This window comes from Ixodes scapularis, unplaced genomic scaffold (assembly GCF_016920785.2).
Source record: "Ixodes scapularis isolate PalLabHiFi unplaced genomic scaffold, ASM1692078v2 PGA_scaffold5__190_contigs__length_132052651, whole genome shotgun sequence".
Lineage (NCBI taxonomy): Eukaryota > Metazoa > Arthropoda > Arachnida > Ixodida > Ixodidae > Ixodes > Ixodes scapularis.
Genome location: NW_024609880.1, coordinates 125102646 through 125121084, shown reverse-complemented (window position 1 = coordinate 125121084; position 18439 = coordinate 125102646). Strand labels below are relative to the sequence as shown.

The window sequence follows — 18439 nt, the reverse complement described above, 5'->3', positions numbered from 1 at the left end:
CCGCGTTGTTTTGACAATAGGCACTCTTTCAACCCTGAAACGAGCAACTATATAGGGCTACTGAAATAACCAGGTTCGACCTAAAAGGGGCCGTAAAAATCGGCACCAGCGCATAGCACTTTACACTTTTCGCCAAAGGTTATTTTACAGGTCGGGTTTATCTTTTGAAATTGCAAAGCGTATTTCACGTTCTGTAAAAAGAGGGAGCAAAAAAAAAAAAAAAAATTGCCAGAGTCAACGGCGGACGCAGCGACGCAAACGTCCGAGTCGAGTGGCGGGTAGCGTTTGGCGCACGTGTTGATAGGCGGCGCTACTCCCTTATTGAGACTGTTCGCGACGACATTGGTTCATTAAACTGAACACAATCTTTTATGTTATGTACTTTTGGTTTAAGCATAAATGCGGAGAAAACTCGAAGTAAAAAAAAAAAGTTAAAGAAAACGCGGTTGCATAACGACGGGGTTCTTGCTGCCGACGGATTTCGTCCGAGTGTCGTCTGCTTTCTTTCGCTGGTCGAACCTTCACTTTCCGACGCTGCTCTAACGGCATCTATCAATACGTGCGCCAAGCGTGCCCTGCCACTCGACTCGGTCGTCTGCGTCACCGTCCACTGTTGACTCTGGCAAATACAGGGTGATTCAAGGAGAGGCCAGGCTCTTTAAATCGACCGCGAAATTCGGTTTCTTAACCTATCGCGCTACGACTTTGTGCAGCGTTGCCCACAGATGGTGCTTTTTTTTTTTTTAGAGCGCAGCTCTTAGGGGCCCGTTTCCGTTTCCGGTTTCCGGCGCGGTCACGTGACCTCGGGGGGGGGGGGGGGGGGGCTCACGTGGCTCCCAGGTCACGTGACCCCCCAAGGTCACGTGGCTCCCCCCGAGGTCACGTGACCCCCTCCCCCCCCCCCCCCCCCCCCCGAGGTCACGTAACCCCCTCCCCGGAGGAGATTCAAGAATGAGGGGAGGAGGAGGATAAGGAGGTGAGGAGGAGGGAGGAGGGGTATACCTTCCCTTCAGTACCCCTCCATCCTCCTCCTCAAGAGCTGCGCTCTAATTCGGCGTTACAGGGAGTTGTAAACGGCTTTCATTTTTTTTCTGTAAAATTTGCAAAAAGCGAATTTACCTGAAGAAAAAGTAAAGAAAGAAAAAGGCTTAGTTCCTATGGAAACGCAGCGAAGCCACCGGTCTTCAAACAATGCGGAGCCGCTTCGCACGGGACCAGGGTGGCCAGATGCGGCCAAGCGAATAAGCAAATGGTCGTCCCCAACCAAGCCCCAAAAAAAGCGGCGTTACCTTCGTGAAGAAGCCCAAAACAAGCGGAAGTTCAATAAATGTAGGCATTGTTGAAAATAGTTTATTAATAATAAAATGAAAAAAAAAAAGAACTGGCTCAAATACGAAGTCAGCGTACCATGCCACTATCCGCCGTGGCATGGCACGCTGAGTAACTTGCTATTGAGCCTCCCTATAACATGCCAGCTTGAGCTCCAGTTCTGGTATCGTTCTTGAAGGCGACGACTTGGTGAAGCCCATGGTAGTCAAACGTGCACTGGAAAGTGGCCAAGAGTTCCTCACGTGTTTTTCTGTTGCTATGTGCTGAACAAGGTCGGTATAATGAGCGCGGATCTTGCACGCTGTTTTTTTATCGTCTCCGGTGACTGGTCGCAGCCACTCCTTGTTTCCTTTTCCTACACTTTCCAATATTTTTTAACATACTACTTCGAAGCCATTTTGGGCAAAATACAATGGCAAGACACAACGACCGCGACTGCCGGCTGGCAAGATGGGCACGACGCCAAAACATTTGTGAATGAATAGTAATTGTTTTGCGCCTTGTGACGGACGGTAGCTTGCACCACCTAACTGCGGCGAAACGGTCGTGCTTTTTTTCGCGTTTTTGACGACAAACGCGCTGTCAATGAGCCATGACGAGCAATAAAATAACAATATTTGCGGGAAAAACGCGAATAAGCCCAAAAAACGCGACAAGCGACTGGAAAAGTCTACCAGCGACTCGGTGAAAAAAAGAAGCCCAAATCCGTTTATAATAAGCGGAACTGGCCACCCTGCACGGGACACAAGAGATGGCGCAAGCGGTCGCGATTCCAACTGCCGCAAACACTGGCCGCAAACGAACCAGCATACGTCGCCGAAAACCGCCGTCTTTAGCAGACGATCGTTTCGACTTAAAAACGGCGCGAGCTTTTCTGATATCAGTTTCCAATACATTATATTATCATCCTTACTACTAAAAAATATTGAATGGACAGATAATCGATTAAAAAATGGTTTGTAGAGATATTTTGACTGTTTTTTTTGTTTTTTTTTTCGGGGTACTGATGTCGTCTGCTTTGCAGTTCCTTGTTGTTACCGCGCCTGTTTTTGTTTCAGCGACTGTCACCGCCTGCGGAACGCGCGCCGCTTTTGAGCCGAAACGATCCTCTGCTAAAGACGCTGGCTCTCGGCGCCGTATGCTCGTTCGTTGGCGGCAGTTGGCATCGCGACCGCTTGCGCCATCTCTTTTCTCCTGTGCGAAGCGGCGCAGTATTGTTTGAAGACCGGTGGCGTCGCTGCGTTTCCATAGGAGCTAAGCTTTTTTCTTTGTTTACTTTTTCCCCAGGTAAGTGCGCTCTTTGCAAATTTTACAAAAAAAAAAAAAATGCACCATTTGTGGGCAACGCTGCACAAAATCGTAGCGCGATAGGTTAAGAAACCGAACTCTGCGGTCGATTTAAAGAGCCTGGCCGCTTTTTGAATCAACCAGTATGTTGGCCTTATTTTTCACAAAAAGGAAGCTACGCTTTGTAATTTTAGAGGACAAAACTGACCTGTGAAATACACCTTTGACGAAAATATTAAAATGTTACGTGCAGGCGCCGATTTGTACGGCCAATTTTAGATCGATCATGGTTATTATTGCGAAGGCATTAACTGTCCCGTGGAGCAATCGACGTCATCAGCTTTTGAAGCCTAGCCAAACCGATGCCCTTTGGCGCGGCTTCAGTGGAGCGAAGCCTCGTCTGTCCCCGATTTTTACGGCCCATTTTAGGTCGAGCCTGCTTATTTCAGTTCAGGGTTGAAATAATGCCTTCCCCTACCCCAATGGAGCGAAGCCTGTCGTCTGTAGTAGAAATCTGATGGATAGGCTCCCATTGACTGGCGCGCGTCATAGCTTCAAGGAACGAGGTATATTTCATTGGGCGCGTTCAGTAGCGCCTCCGAACGGAGTGAATCGAGTCGGAGCTCTTTGGATCTTCTCTCCGGAAATCGTCACTAGTTAGGAAATGGCGTCATCTTTAGCTCCTTTGACACTACGTGCACCGTCTCCGGACCCGGTGCTTCGGAGCTTGACTCCGAAGCCCCGGAGTTACGTGCACCGAGAGTGACTTTTGGCTGTCCAGTAGGAGTCAGTGACCCCTTGACTCCCGGGCCGCTACTGAGCGCGCCCACTGGCTCTCGCGCGGCATAGTTCCAGGGAACGCCACCAGAGAAGCCCTCTCCATGGCGACGCAGCGCATGCACCGGCACGGCTGCCGGTGAAAGGGAGCAGATAGAGCGCGCACGGGCAAACTCCGGAGAGGTTGCACGGCCGAGCACTGCGCGGCGCGGCCACTTCACGAGAACGCGCGCTTTTGAGAGCGCAGGCGCCCGTTTCCGGCTTGAGCGGCGTCGGCGTAACCGCGCGGTGCATTATGGGACGTTTCCCATGATGACGTCATACGAGACGTCACGAAGATCACCAGTGACGTCACCACGCGTTGCATTATGGGTAAATTCCTCCGCTTAATTTAGCGGAACACTTTTTATGCTTAATCTAGCGGGAAACATTTTCCGCTAAATTTAGCGGGAAATTTTTCCGCTATATTTAGCGAAAAATTTTCCCGCTAAATTTAGAGGGAAAAATTCTCCACTAAATTTAGCGGAAATATTTCCCGCTAAATATAGCGGAAAAAATTCCCGGCTAAATTTAGCGGCAAATTTTCTCCTAAATGGGGTCGAGCAGGAGGGGTATATCCTTCTATCCGTACCTTCCCCTCCTCCCCCTCAAGAGCTGCGCTCTAATTCGGCGTTCCAGGGGATTGTAAACGTCTTTAATTCTTTTTTTTTGTCTTTCTAGGGAATACTTTTTATTCCGAAGGACTTTACCTTTGATTGGGGGTGTTAAATTGACAATTATATTTGTCATTCGTTAACAGTAATCCTCCATTTCTTTTATTACAGCGAAGCTGTATGACTCGTTGGTCGTATTTCTTCGTGCCGGCGTCCTAACGAAAAAAAAAAAGCCTTCAGCGATTGAAGCGAAAAGTGCATATAACGCATACGACATACAGCACAGCATTCGCTTCAATGAAGAACAAGCACAAAACAAACATCCGAACCACATAGTTGATGATACGGCGCTCCTGATAGCAACGCGAAACACGTAGCGTTCATATTATATTCCTAACGAGCGTGTGGCTAGAAAGAATGTACTCGTCTGTGTTTCGTCCTCTCTCTGTTTTATACTTTCTGTTATCTAGTACGTAGCGTTCACCGCACACGTTTCGCGGTAAAGATTACTGTTGCGCAAGCTGCCGCGCGACGTGGGAAGTGACGTCACTAGCCTTTCATACAGGGTTTTTCACATAAGGGTGACAAAAACAATTCCTAAAATGAGTGTATTCGATGTAAAAGGGTAATTTTCTCGGGACCGCATTACTTGTGGTGGTTGACATCAGAAAATACGCGATACTTACTAATTGGTTCGCTAATTAACTTTCTAATTAGTGAAAATAGACATATGGTTCCAATTAGAAATTTGCTGGGCGTCATCGAAAACCACCAAATCAGTAATTTTCAGAGACTGAGCGCGTAAGAAGCGTAGTAGAGCGCTAAAGTTAACACTCGTAGAGCAGGTACAAAGCTGGGGCCCTCATAAACGGCCCCTAAAAAGAAAAAGAAAATTAAACAGACTAGTGGGGTCACGTGTGCCCCCCCAAAAAAATTATTTTACGCGAAAAGACAATTTTTTTCGTGCAATATTGACGGCGCCTTTTCCACTTGTTTTCTCTCTTGGCTTTTCGGGCGCATGGGGGAGATGTGGATCGGCTTCGCCTTCACGTTGAGGTGCAAAGGGCGAATGACAATCTCTTTGAGGTCAAAAGAGCGAATGATCATTCCGTGACGTCATACACTTTGAGCACAGAATTTCAAATAAATCTCTCACCGTCAATATCGCTGTTATTTATTCATTTATTTATGCGTAAAATTTATTTTTTGATACGCGCGTTCCTACAAGACTTCCCGCAATCGTCAGCCCTGTACCTGCTCCACGAGTGGTACATTTAGCGCACTATACAGGGCGATTCAAGGAGAGGCCAGGCTCCTTAAATCGACCACGAAATTCGCTTTGTGCAGCGTTGCCCACACATGCTGCGTTTTCTTTTTTTGTAAACTTTGGAAGGAGCAAACTTACCTGGAAAAAGTAAAAAAAGAAAAAGGCTTAGCTCCTATGGAAACGCAGCGACGCTGCCGGTCTTCAAACAACACGGCGCCGTTTCGCACGGGAGACAAGAGATAGCGCAAGCGGTCGCAACGCCAACTGCCGCCAACGAACGAGCATACGGCGCCGAGAGCCGGCGTCTTTAGCAGACAAGGAACTGCAGTCGTTACCGCGTCTGCTTTTGTTTCTGTGACTGTCGCCACCTGCGGAACGCACGCCACTTTTGAGTCGAAAAGCTCGTCTGCTAAAGACGCCGGCTCTCGGCGCCGTATGCTCGTTCGTTGGCGGCGTTCGTTGCGCCATCTCTTGATCCCGTGCGAAACGGCACCGTGTTGTTTGAAGACCGGTGGCGTTGCTGCGTTTCCATAGGAGCTAAGCCTTTTCTTTCTTTACTTTTTCCTCGGGTAAATTCGCTCTTTGCAAATTTTACACAAAAAAATGCACCATCTGTGGGCAACGCTTCACAAAGTCGTGGCGCGATAGGTTAAGAAACCAAATTTTGCGGTCGATTTAAAGAGCCTGGTCTCTCCTTGAATCAATTTGTACTACGCTTCCCATGCGCACAAAGCCTTCGTGAAAATGACTGATGTAGGGGTTTTCGATGACCCTTAGCAAGTTTCTATTGGAACCATATGTATTTTCACTAATGAAAAAGTTAATTATTTCTTTTAATTATCAAACTAATTAGTAAGTATCGCGCATTTTGTAACGTCCGCAACCACGAGTAACACGGATCCTAAAAAATTATCCTTTCACCTCAAATACACTAATTTTAAGAATATTTGGCACCCTTACGCGAAACACCCGGTAAATAAAAAGTTTTGGCTACAGTGCATTCACTTTTCTTTTGCCAATCGTTTGGTAGAGTGCAGTGGGCAGTGAGCAATCGTTGCAGGTGATACAGCTTCGCTGGCCGACCACCTTCACAGCGTGGATTGGAGCGCCGACTTAATTTTCTCGTCTTCTCTCCTTTTCTTTGCCTTTTACCCTTTTTCGCTACATCTAGCGGAGAAACTGAATTTGTCCGCTAAATCTAGCGGAGAAATTGAATTCCACAACTAAATTTAGCGGGGAATTAAATTTGTGTTGAGATCACGTAGCAGGGAATTGAATTGGTGTTGAGGTCACGTGACGTCAATTTTTTCGCTAAATTTAGTAGGTGTTAAGGCCACGTGACGTCAATTTTCCCGCTAAATTTAGTAGGTGTTAAGGTCACGTGATGTCAATTTTCCCGCTAAATTTAGTAGGTGTTAAGGTCACGTGATGTCAATTTTCTTGCTAAATTTAGTAGGTGTTAAGGTCACGTGACGTCAATTTTTTCGCTAAATTTAGTAGGTGTTAAGGCCACGTGACGTCAATTTTCCCGCTAAATTTAGTAGGTGTTAAGGCCACGTGACGTCAATTTTCCCGCTAAATTTAGTAGGTGTTAAGGCCACGTGACGTCAATTTTCCCGCTAAATTTAGTAGGTGTTAAGGTCACGTGATGTCAATTTTCCCGCTAAATTTAGTAGGTGTTAAGGCCACGTGACGTCAATTTTCCCGCTAAATTTAGCGCGGTTACGCCGACGCCGCTCAACCTTGAAACTGGCCTCTAAGAGCTGCGCTCTAAAAGTAGAAAAAAGTGTGTGCGAAGTACCATAGCGGAACGTTGGCAATCTCCGTGCCTCGAAGTTCGGAAGTTTTGTATCTCCGGAAGAAAATTTAGCTACGGCGTTCGTGCACATACCTGAATGCTCCCCCAAGAACACGATTTAACATATATTTTTACATAAATATATATAAAAAAAATATAAGCCGGACCATAATTGCCCAATCTGACGTGGAAACACCCGGCACTAATAAATAAGAGAAACCGTTTTGGTGCAAGTTCGTCACATTTCGCCCAAATGTAGCAGGATATGTACCACGGTAAGCACTTTGGCGCAGTAATCACATATCTGAATTTCAGTGATTTCAAACTGCGTAATAAAGTTTGTTTTGCCGACACGACAGTCCATCGCGTCATAACCTTCCAGACGGGACGTCGGCGGACCCTCGCCGCCGTATATCGACAGGGCGATCGCACCGACGCCGGAAACATCCGCTGCACGCGCCGGCTGGACGTCGTCATCGTAAGCTCGGCACGTTGTTTCAGGTGTCTAAAACAAGGTACCTTCGCATGTGAGCTAACGACATGCCACGCCTTGGTAGGGGCTGTGACAAACATGTGGCACCCCCCGGCCTAACCTTCGATGGCCCGGCAGGCAACATTGATCATCCGCGCCAAATAAACGTCTTTAAATAATTAAAAGCGCCGAAAAAGACAAGGACAAAGAAGTGGAACGACACAAGGACTTCTTTGTCCTTGTTTTTTTTTTCGGCGCTTTTAATTATTTAAAGAACCATGAACCAACTGGCCCAACTTTCCACTTTGTTCCACTTTGCCGAAATAAACGCCGTCGAGCACAGCCTCTCGCAGTGTCAGTCATCGTTCACCATCACCAGGCTGCAGGTCGTCTCTTTTCTCGGCGGGTGCTCCGGCCCCCTTGTCCGCGATCACGGGCCCCCTGTCCGCGATCACGGGCGATCGTGACAGGAGCCCACTGCGACCACCAGCATGGCGCGGGGCCCCCCTCCAGCGAGGCGTGGACAATGGCTTGTCGGCACGACCTCACCCACATCGATACGGGCGGGAATGGAACATGAGTTTTGTTTCGCGTGGCGTGAGCGAAATTTCGACAGCGGCTTTATTGGCCTCGGGAGCACCCCTAGCTCCCCAAGGTTCCAGCGGCACTGAAGAGCTGTCCCTGGAAGTCCCCTACACGAGCAACGGGCAACGTCAGACCTGCAACTGCAGCATAGCCTGCAAAAGAAAAAGGTTCTCGTTCAACGACGAAATACGACGCCGCCCCACCCCGAAGTTAAAAGTAGGGCTCAGCGGCACCGTGTTTTCTGTAAAACCCAAGCATTAAGCCCCGAGCTGGTTCTATCAAAATTGGGGACAACCGAAAAGCCCCGACTTTTATTTAGAACACACCGCAGACCAATGGTTGGCCCAAGCAAGGGTGAAAAAAAAAAAAAAATGTTCATACAAAAAGAGGCATTTGGGAACCAAATTAGCAGGAGAAGAGGTTGGGAGGAATTATATTTGCATGCACAAACACACAGATACAAAAGGTTTAGTTTTTAATAATCTTTATACAAAGCGAATCATGCAGTGTAAATTCTTCATACTTTCTTACTTGGAAATTCGCTTATATGTCAATTATACCAATATTCAAGAATAATAAGCATCGCAAAGGCGTCTCTCAAAAATTTTGGAGGGTTCCCTTCAGTGACGATGCAAGGGCAGGAGGAAAACTTGAAACGATTCGTGCGAGCAAGGACTGGTGTAAACGAGTTCTGATTGAGATGTCTCGTGCTTCGTCTCATCAACGGCTGTAGATAATGAGGCACACAAAGCCTAATTTTCATTTTGTAGTTCAAGGACGCGCCTGAATAAGAAAGAAGACGGCAATGTTTGCGAGAAGAAAACCTTTAAGTAGAGCGGAAAGCCAGACTCAACTGTCCGCGCTTTGTTCGGCACCCGTTCTTCTGTCGGGACGTTTCCCAAGTACACGCGCATGAGGGATCCCCATTCCCTTAGAGCCCCGATAAACGGCTAATTGTGGCCCGACAAAGAGACTTGACCAGGTAGACTAACGAATGTGTGGGCAAAGCCCGAAAGCAGGAAAGAGCGGCAGCGAAGGCCGTGGGCAGCCCGTCGCGGGCCTCACTCGCCTTGTGTGCCGCTTCGAGGGCGCCGACGAGCGCGAGCAGCTCGGCCGATCCGAGCTCCAGACACAGGCGGCGGGGCCCCGTCTGGTCCCGCAAGCACAACTCCAGCGCCGTCAGGGGCACGCCCAGCGAGCTCACCCGGTCGCTGCCCAGCACCAACTGCAGTCCAACGGACAAATCTATTGGCACGAGAGACTGTGGAGCATTGCCAGGTAAAAAGGAAGCATGCGCGCGTGCTAGCCGCCGTAGCAATTCACTGGGGACAAGATCCATCTAGGGGGATTAACCGGGAAGTCAGGGAGATTCGGCAGGTGATTCTGCCACCGGGAGGAATACCGCGATTCGTCTTAGGGCAGTCGCTTCGAAGTAGGACAATGCATGACCAAGTGCACGATGATGACGTTCAAGTAAACACCACGTAGCCATGCTCGATCAAGCAGACGAGTCGCAACGAGGCAGCCTAGTTTTTTTGTCGCGCACAGAAAGAGGTTTCCTGACGAACGACATATCCCAGGGCTGCCGCGCGAGATGCCTTCGACGATGACTCGAGCTTTTTCTGGCTCGAAACACACGCGCTGAACCCGAGTCCACAACTCGAGCAGTTCTTTCGCGCGTTCTTTGGGGCGACCGAGCCGACGCGCGAGCTCGGAGCGCAGGTGCTCACCTTGACGGCCCAGTCGAAGTCGGTCAGGAACGGCCCCGAAACGGTCCCGAGCAGCAGGTGGCGGAGAACGCTGTCGGAGCGCCTTTCCAGCACCGCCTTGGCCGCCGCTCTGTGCGAGGCCGGAATCCGCCCCAGCTGTGGACAGAGAGACGGGCTCACTACGGCGTCCGACATGTCCTATAGGCCCTCTGCGCCTTGCTCTGCACTGCAACTGTCGAGGAACCTGTGAAGCCCGCCTGCTGCCGTACGGGGAGGGCGAGCATCCAAGCCGGGGGGAACGAAAGTGCCCGACACAACGCCAACACAACATCCGTGTGTACTCAAGCATCCAAATGAGCGCAGCCGGCGCAAAGAAGAAAGAAACCGCTGATGGCTCTTTAACTCGGACACGGCCGGGACCGTCGCTTACGGTGCTTTCAGGCGTTCCGGCCGACGTACTCCAGGACTCGAAGCAGGCCTTCCAGGCAGCGTTGCTCTGCCAGAATTCGGACAGGGTCCATAGGTCGGAGTAGCGGTCGAACGAGGGACCCCTCAGGCCACACGCGCTGTCCGCCACGCCGTCCAGGTACTGCGCACCAAACGCCAGCCATCAGCTAGCCAATGGTGACCACGAGAGTGCTCGTCGCTTCGAGCAAAACACGTGTCATATGCGCCAATACTGCAGATGGCCAGAAACTCTTTGTGTTCACTGTTGTTTGGGAAGGAACTAGACGTCCTCGATAGGTGGGATTCACTAAAGTAACTGGATCGTGGGATCGTGAGCCATTTTGGCTCATAAAATGAGCTATTTGTCCTTGACCTCTCCATTCTTGGTGAGCCGACCTAAATTCGCTGGTGACAGGTAACTTCATAGAGACATTTCTTGTACATCGAAATTTTGCTATCCTCGCACCGGCGAAACAAGCGTATGTACATCTTCGTACCACCACCACATGCTGTGTCGGTGCTTGCAGGCACTGAAAAGTAAGTTTACTGTTTTAAAATACGCAAGAAAAACAAGATAATTGTAAGAGATCCGTGGAGTTGGGCATGATTGATAAGTTGATTGCATACACAGTGCCAAAGACGCTTATATTGGCGAGGAACGTCTCCAGTTCGATGATGCTCCACGGTGATCTCGGCGCGAATGGATCAGAACGACCCTCTCGAAGGTTCGAAGATTTGGAGGGGCCGAAATGGCGATAGCCATAGCAACGGAGACCGATTAGCCAATCACCTTGCGGGGTTTCGGTCATCTGTATGTTAGTGTTTGTGTTCGGCTAGCAGGTAGGGAAGGCAATGGCGCTATTTTCCCAGGATCCAGCGACTTTAGTATTCCCTAGACGCTTTATTTGAGGTGACTGCTCACAGCCAGACTTCTACAAGATACTAAAAAAAAAAGTACAATTGAGGTTAGGTTAGGAAATACCACGCTAAAAAGAAACTAAGTGGAGTACTAAACGCCCAACTTTAGAAAGGATCTGAGTAGAGTACTAAATATGCATAAAAGTATCTCGTTACTTCCGAGATTTTTTCAAGTTACAAATTGTTATAAAAATCAGTCACACAGCTGTTCGAAAATAAAGGAAAAAAAACGCTCTTACCAAAAAGGTTTAGTCACTCGAAGGAACAGCTGATTCTCGAAGTTTTCGTCGGACAGCCTGCCCCGGTTCTTTTTGAACACATGACCGCCGACGCTGAACACGTGCTACGGAAGCGCTGGAAGGCACAACGATCTACCCCGAGAGAAGATCATGTGCAAGGTGCTTCGTGAATTATTCCACCCTCCCTCCTATCAATCATTGTGAGAGAAAAGATGTCTTCTCGCCCGCACCCTTCACCCAGGGTAGAATATGAATATTAAAAGAGAACTTGGCAGCGACCTTAATCTTCAAAATCATATAATGCGGGAAATGCCGTATTTAGGAGAGGTCGTTTCAATAGTATGGAACACAGTCTTTCCGGGAGCGAAGAACCTATATTTTTAATGCAACCAGGGACGGGGAGGCGGAAAGGAGGGGGCCACTGTACGAGCGACGGAGAGGTGCCCCCTCTAAATTTAGGGCTGTGTTACGTGACCAGGAAGAGGGGGCACAGTAGGAGAACGGGAGGAGGGGGGAGAGGGACGGGGATTTGGTGTACCACGTGTCGTATATTTCTCTACTAAATTTAGAGACCGAATCATTACACCCGCTAAAATTAGCGGGGGAAACCGGATTGGTGTTCGGGTCACTTGAAGTTTATTTCCCCTCTAAATTTAGCGGGAAAAATGAATTGGTGTTTAGGACACTAGACGCGCAATTTCCCGCCAGATTTAGCGGGGAAACTCAAATGACGTACAAGTCACGTGACATGAACTTCCCTTCTTGTATACGTCACGTCAATTTTCCCGCTATATTTAACGGAAAATACACGGACAGGCAAACATTTTTGGGGGTTGGGCATTAAAGAGCATTTCATGCTTTAAAACTGACTGCGAATAGTTTCTAGTCATTTCGCGTGAACGTGAACACGTGGTTCAATCGCAGCTAGAATCCATAACCAAAGACCCGCCATAGCGAGCAAAATATGCTCGTCCACCGGACCAATTGTGACCACGTGAGCCGTTTCTCCGAGCATGTCGGAGCAAAGAAGCGGAGCTTCACGCGCACGCACCGGAACCGAGCGGTGAAGCTTGAAGCAGGCGGGAGCGCCGGTGCAAAGCAGTCAAGCTTCACGTGAGAGAATTCTCCAGACATTTGGAATTTTCGGCCGGTTCTCACATGCAGCGAAGCGCAGATGTAGGGCTGCTCACATGTCGTCAGCTACTTATCGTCTGCCATGAGCAACAGCTTTGATGGTGCAACACAAATCTGGTAAACGCTCCCGTGAGCACGCGCTTAGCGTGAAGTCAGCGCTGTGGTTGTAGTGCTTCACTGCATGAATCGAATAGGACCTTAAAGGGATACGGAATCGAAACTTGAAATATAGAGAAAACATCAAGAAATGAGTTCAATGTGATCAGCTAAGCCTGTAATGAATAATCGCACGGTCGTATTTTGAGCAGATGGCTATATTTTATGCTCTAAATGCCGCGATTTTGGCGAGCGCTTCAAAATCAGCCATGGAGGAGCGCGATGCATCTCGGGAGATCCGGCAGACGTCTTGACGTCATCATGCCTCGGACGACCAAGCGTACCGTAGTGACGAGTTTTGCCACTTGGAGGCGTCAACGCGTTACAATCTCGCTTTGTCGAAGTACCCAAGGGCTGTAGATATCGCGGGGCCAGCACGCGCACCAAACCTGAGAACAACCGAAGCACGCGTTTGCACGTCGCGCGAGAGCTGAAACCAAGGTGGCTCACTTCGTTTTGGCTCTTTCCACCAAGACGCCTCGGTATTGCGTTCAGGCCTAGGCAATCTATACCAGTGAGCGGACATACCGCTGCGGCGCTGCTTTCAGAGGCATGTTGTCGTCACGACATTCCATTGAAGCTTCATAACCAACTACCAGGTGGTTTTTGATTATCGTTTAATTCACTTTAAAATATGTTTTCTTGCGTTTTCTAGCGCAATATTTATGTTTCTGTGGTTGTGCTGCTACCTGCGTCGTGTTGAAACAAAGAAATGAGCTCCAGAATTTGGTTTCCGTACCCCTTTAAAGTGCCAATCCAATCAGATAGCAAACACTGCCTGCGAATATTTAGAATTCTAGAATATTCGCGCAGTTGCACTTCTCGTTCGCGAGTTTCTCGAGCGTGCGATTTTAATCTGCCAGGGGTTCCATCCCAGAGCGTAGCTCCATTGTACGGCTTGTGAAGGCCAGTTCAGACAGTTGCGTTTGAGTGCGTCTGACTGCGTTGCGTCGAGAACCGAAAGCGAGTCCCCGGCACATCTGTGCTTCGTATGAAGCGTGGACTCCAATTCAAGGAATCATCTTGGCACGCGATATAAGCAGCAGGGATGTCCTGGTTTCTCGCAGCCGCAACGCAGTCAGACGCAGTCAAACGCAACTGTCTGAACCAGGCTTTAGACTGCCGAGTGCGAGTCGTCCCTTTGACCTGTTATACTTGCGTAATGCAAAATAAAGACCACGATCGGGAGCTTCGGAGCACCCCACTATCAAGCGTCAAGAGTGCCAACTGGCCGCTAGAGGCCGGTTCGCGTTTGCGGAGTTTCCGTCTACGCGAACGCAATGCAGGCGACGGAGCCGCAAAAGTCATGCCGACCCAAATGCAGTGACGCGACTAGCTGTTGCACCAAAATGCGTACCCTGCTACATCCGACTACTTTTGGTCGAGATGATATGATCTGCGCAATTATTTGGTTCGAAAATACAATAGGCCCCGCTATAGGGCCGGACGGTGTCCGGATTTTCGAAACTTTCGATTACCGCCTCAATTAATGCACTGCTCTATTTGATATCCGTGCTGACAGTACTGGGAAGTGGAGAAACATTTCTCACGTTTGTGGTCTGTTCTGGAGGCATAGGCAGTTTCATGGGGTGCGCTTCTCGCAGCGCACTGGTGCACTGCAGTGAAGCGAGAACCGCGACACCGCCACTTTGCGCCTCTTGCTTCGCCACAGTGCAGCTGCGTGCTAAGGGGAAAGCCCGACGCTCGTTCCCTAGTCTGGGGTGTCATTTTACGCTATCGTCGATAGCCTGCCCCGTTAAACCAACTCATCTTTTTTTTTTTTCTTTCTTTTTTACAGATTGGGTCAAATTATGTTTGCCGTCTACCGCCCTTTCAGTGCGCATTTTATTTAATAACTTTCTTTTACACATTCGGCGAAAACGTCCAGACATGACTCCACTTCCAAAAGATAACCCACTCCCTATTTTTGGCAGGATTTACTATTTTTCACAAACACAGAAAGGTAGCCCACCTACAGTAATTGCAGAGCTCTGGCCAATGGTGACCTCGGTAGAAATGGTGTTAGTTAGCCACGACGGGAAGTAAGCGAACATTGCTGACCGGGAAGGACAGCCGTCTTTTGTTCATCACCCTTCTTTGCAATCATAAGTTTAGCAGGTCGCAAAACCTAAAACTAGCATTTTTTAAACTTCATTCAGACACCGAAAGTGAGCACACTTCATATTTTCATACAATTTACTTTCGCTTTTAAGCGGGCTATCTCTCGGGATGTTATGTTAGTTATTTCGAGCGTTCCTCTCCATTTGGAGGATAATCTTAGACCTCCGGGATCTTGCTACATCCAATGGAATAACTACAACATCTTTGATTTTAACTTTTTTCTGAGGGAGTTTTTCTTCATTTATGAACGTTTTTAAATCACTGTTCTTTTCATAAGACCCCCAGTTTCTTTCTTTGTCTTTTGACGGGTTACGTTCCAGTAGAGAGGGCACAGGTACATTGGCAAACCACAGCAAGGATTTTCTGGTTAGCCACTCTGACGTCTCCTGAACCTCAAGTCGAGCCCCGAAGAAGAATCTTGACTCCTCAAGGCTTATGTCCTTCTTTCTTTCTTTTTTTTTTTTTTTTCCTGGTTGTTTTGGTGAGTTAATTTGTCTCGAATACCACAAAATATTTTTATAAAACTGTCAAACACAAAAAAAAAAAGAAGATTCCAACAAGTTTTTTTAGTGGACATACAGAACAACCATAATTTTATCACATTCCAATATACAAGCATAGAATCATGCCGTTTTTAATTTCCAAATGTCATTAGTTAGCATTACCATACAGCAATCAATCGAGAATATTAATTCCTTAGAAACACAAATCAATATTATCCTAAATGCTTCTCACAGAAACACAAATCAATATTATCTTAAATGCTTCTCACAGAAACACAAATCAATATTATCTTAAACGCTTTTTCGTTCTGTTCCTAACAAGCATGTTGGTAAATCCTGCTCAATATCACTCACAGCAGCTCATATATCTGTCCTTCATCAGCCAGCATAGTGACTTTTCTACTTTTGGTTGTTTCAAGATTTTCTCACCCAGTGTTTTAACAAAGTGGTAAGGCATATTGCTGTCGTGCTTGGTGCTTTTACACGTTGTGTTTGAGTCATTTGAGGGGCTTACCGTGCAGTAGGTCGCACAGGAGTGGGAAGTCAAAGTTGTCTTTTGATGGAATGGCCAACCCGTAAAACTTAACATATAATATTCGCACTGGTGGAATGAAAACGAAGTGCGCGCTCCAAAACCTCATGCTGCTGCTCCAAAATGGACGTCGAGCTACTTTAAAAGGATTGAAAACTTATCCACGACGACCTTGATGGTCGTCATAGATAGAACCTTCGGATCTACTTGGTGGCAAAGAAGAGACACCTGCTTTGCGGCTCGGAGGCATACGCGTTAGTGGCTCCCAGAACGGTCGGAGAATCGAGGAATCTGATACCGAACCCTGGGCGTTGACCCTGGGGACACATTTTGCGCCTGAAGACTCGGAGCTTCAAGCGCAAAATCGAGTCGGTATGACTTGAGTGCCGCTTGTTGTCTACGAGTCTACGATTATTACTTGGGCCGGGGTCCTTGAGCGATTGGCAGCAATACTGTGCCTCAACAACAGTTGCAACGACGTCCTCGCAGCATCTATCAACAGGAACACCGTGGAGTGGAAAGCTAGCGACGCCCCTGCAGGACACCGATGTGCTGCTACATTAAACGGCAGAGACACACCGGGCCACAATTACAGTTCAAGGTAACGGCAGACACAAAATATCGCTCCAGAAAGTCAGGCCTTTCTTTCAATGCGGTAGTACTCACGTTTTCAATTCGTTCCACCGGGCACTTTGATAGCAAACACAAACCGCCGTCAACCTCAACGGGCGCCGCCATCATTCATTCGGATTGGATTTGGATTTGAATTGGGATGGCTGGCCGACTGGCGTGCGTGAATGAAACGCCAAGGTACAAAACCCTCACCCTGGAGTAAATTTTGGAACACGGCCCGACTGTTGTGTTTACCGTGCCCAAATAAAAGTACTCCCTCAATTTCCGCCCGATGGCGTCATAGAAGACGAGTGATGTTGTCATGTTGTCGCTGGTCGCGATCCTGGTGGTGTTCTAGCAGCTGTGGTTTATGTAGCAGACGCCTGTTCTGCTGCAGGTCGCTCTCCACTTGGACAGTCCACTGAAGCTCCAGCAGCCAGAGCAGCCAGAGATTGGGACGTAGCACCAGCCGCTGACTACAGCGCTTTTCCAGCCCCTGACGGGACGCCCCGATCCGAGTGGCTCGTTGTTTTTCGCCCCGCTTCGGTTGCATAGTGTTTATTTCCTGGAATTTAGCTCTATATGTTCCCATTCTAGCTTCAAACAGCAGTGAGCTCCCCAATGAATTACCATACAACTGTTCCTTCCTTATTTCTTGTTTTAGTACCCTGTATGTTGTTAAAGCTGATTTCCCCTGCATTCTCTTCCCACAATTTCCTGCTTTCTTTACTCCCTTTTCTACCGATATGCCCTAATCGGCCCCATCTCGTCGAATGTATTTAGATCTCAGCTTTCGGGTTCAGTTTGTCCATTTAGCGTTTAGACTTTTCATATGTAGATACTTGTACACTTTCACTGCCCACCTTGTATCCTATACTTCAGCTGGTCTTTGTTCAAATTTTACTTAACTGATCGCTTCTCTTCTCTCGAAAGATGCCCAACCCACATCCCCCTGTACTCCGGTGTATTCCCATGTGCCCCAATGCCAATCTACCCTCACTCCTGCCTCGATTTCTCACCTGAAACACAATACCGAATTCCCAAATGGCAGTCCTGGCACCATGACTCCCTTCCATACACCCCTAACGACTATGTATCTATTATACGCAGGTCCAGAGTGCCCTGTGTTTCATAATAGCCGAGTCTCGTTTCCCCTTCTTTATTACATTATCTTTATGTTCTTTCAGATACTTTCTTCCCCCACTTAACCATGCTCCCAGATATTTGTACTTTTCTACGTGTTTTATCACCGTGTCCTGTATCTCCAAGGGCTCCCCTCCTCGCTGTTGAAAATTATTATACCCGACTCGTCCCTACTGAAATTTAGGCCTAACCTGTCCCCTTCCCAGCTGCAAATCCTAATCAGTTCCTGCATTGTCTCACGACTTTCTGATAAGAGTACAATGTCATCTGCATAGATTAACCCTGGCAATACTTGATTTATTTAATGTCCTTCCTCCATGTAAGTCAGGCCAAAACCTAAGTTGCACTGCTATAATCTTTTTTCCAATTACACTGAAGTATACCAAAATGTCTTGATATGGTGATGACAATGTCCAATGAATGATATGACGAGGACACACTTTACGATAGGCAGAGTTCGCTCTGGTATCTTTGTTTAAATGGTTTGTTCCTGTTGCCACTCCGTTTCTTTACGCACACTTATTTTTGCCAGGTGGGCCTGCTAGGGGGCCACGGGCCGGGATTCAATGGAAGAACCGTGCCCAGCCGCGGGCCGGTCAGAAAACCTCCGCAGACCGGATTTGAACCGCAGTTCGGGTTTTAAATACCCCTGGTTTAGAGTTCCCCGTTTATCAGATCCTTTCATAGAGAAACCCACTTGAGAGAAATCGGTGACAAGATAGTGAATTTGTTTTTATAGAAACAAACACAATTTGCC

The 18439-nt window shown here is 48.1% G+C and overlaps 1 protein-coding gene across 1 annotated transcript; it reads right to left on the bottom strand.

The window, feature by feature from the left end:
• Positions 1 to 8160: 8160 nt before the first annotated feature.
• LOC115332712 (COMM domain-containing protein 8) lies at positions 8161 to 16751 on the bottom strand. The gene is made up of 5 exons (XM_029995131.4): positions 16594 to 16751; positions 10308 to 10466; positions 9899 to 10033; positions 9238 to 9393; positions 8161 to 8320 (listed from the first exon to the last, which is right to left on the bottom strand). Exons 1-5 carry the CDS (start codon positions 16666 to 16668, stop codon positions 8297 to 8299), a joined length of 549 nt encoding a protein of 182 aa, XP_029850991.2. The 5' UTR covers positions 16669 to 16751; the 3' UTR covers positions 8161 to 8296.
• Positions 16752 to 18439: the final 1688 nt, after the last annotated feature.

Bases quoted from the DNA above. Each gene is read 5' to 3' on its own strand.
- LOC115332712 (XM_029995131.4), bottom strand. From the start codon at position 16,668: ATGATGGCGGCGCCCGTTGAGGTTGACGGCGGTTTGTGTTTGCTATCA. The intron at 10,467-16,593 runs GTGAGTACTACC...TTTGGTGCGCAG, and splicing joins CGGTGGAACGAATTGAAAAC to TACCTGGACGGCGTGGCGGA. The intron at 9,394-9,898 runs GTGAGCACCTGC...GTTGGACTGCAG, and splicing joins ACTTCGACTGGGCCGTCAAG to TTGGTGCTGGGCAGCGACCG.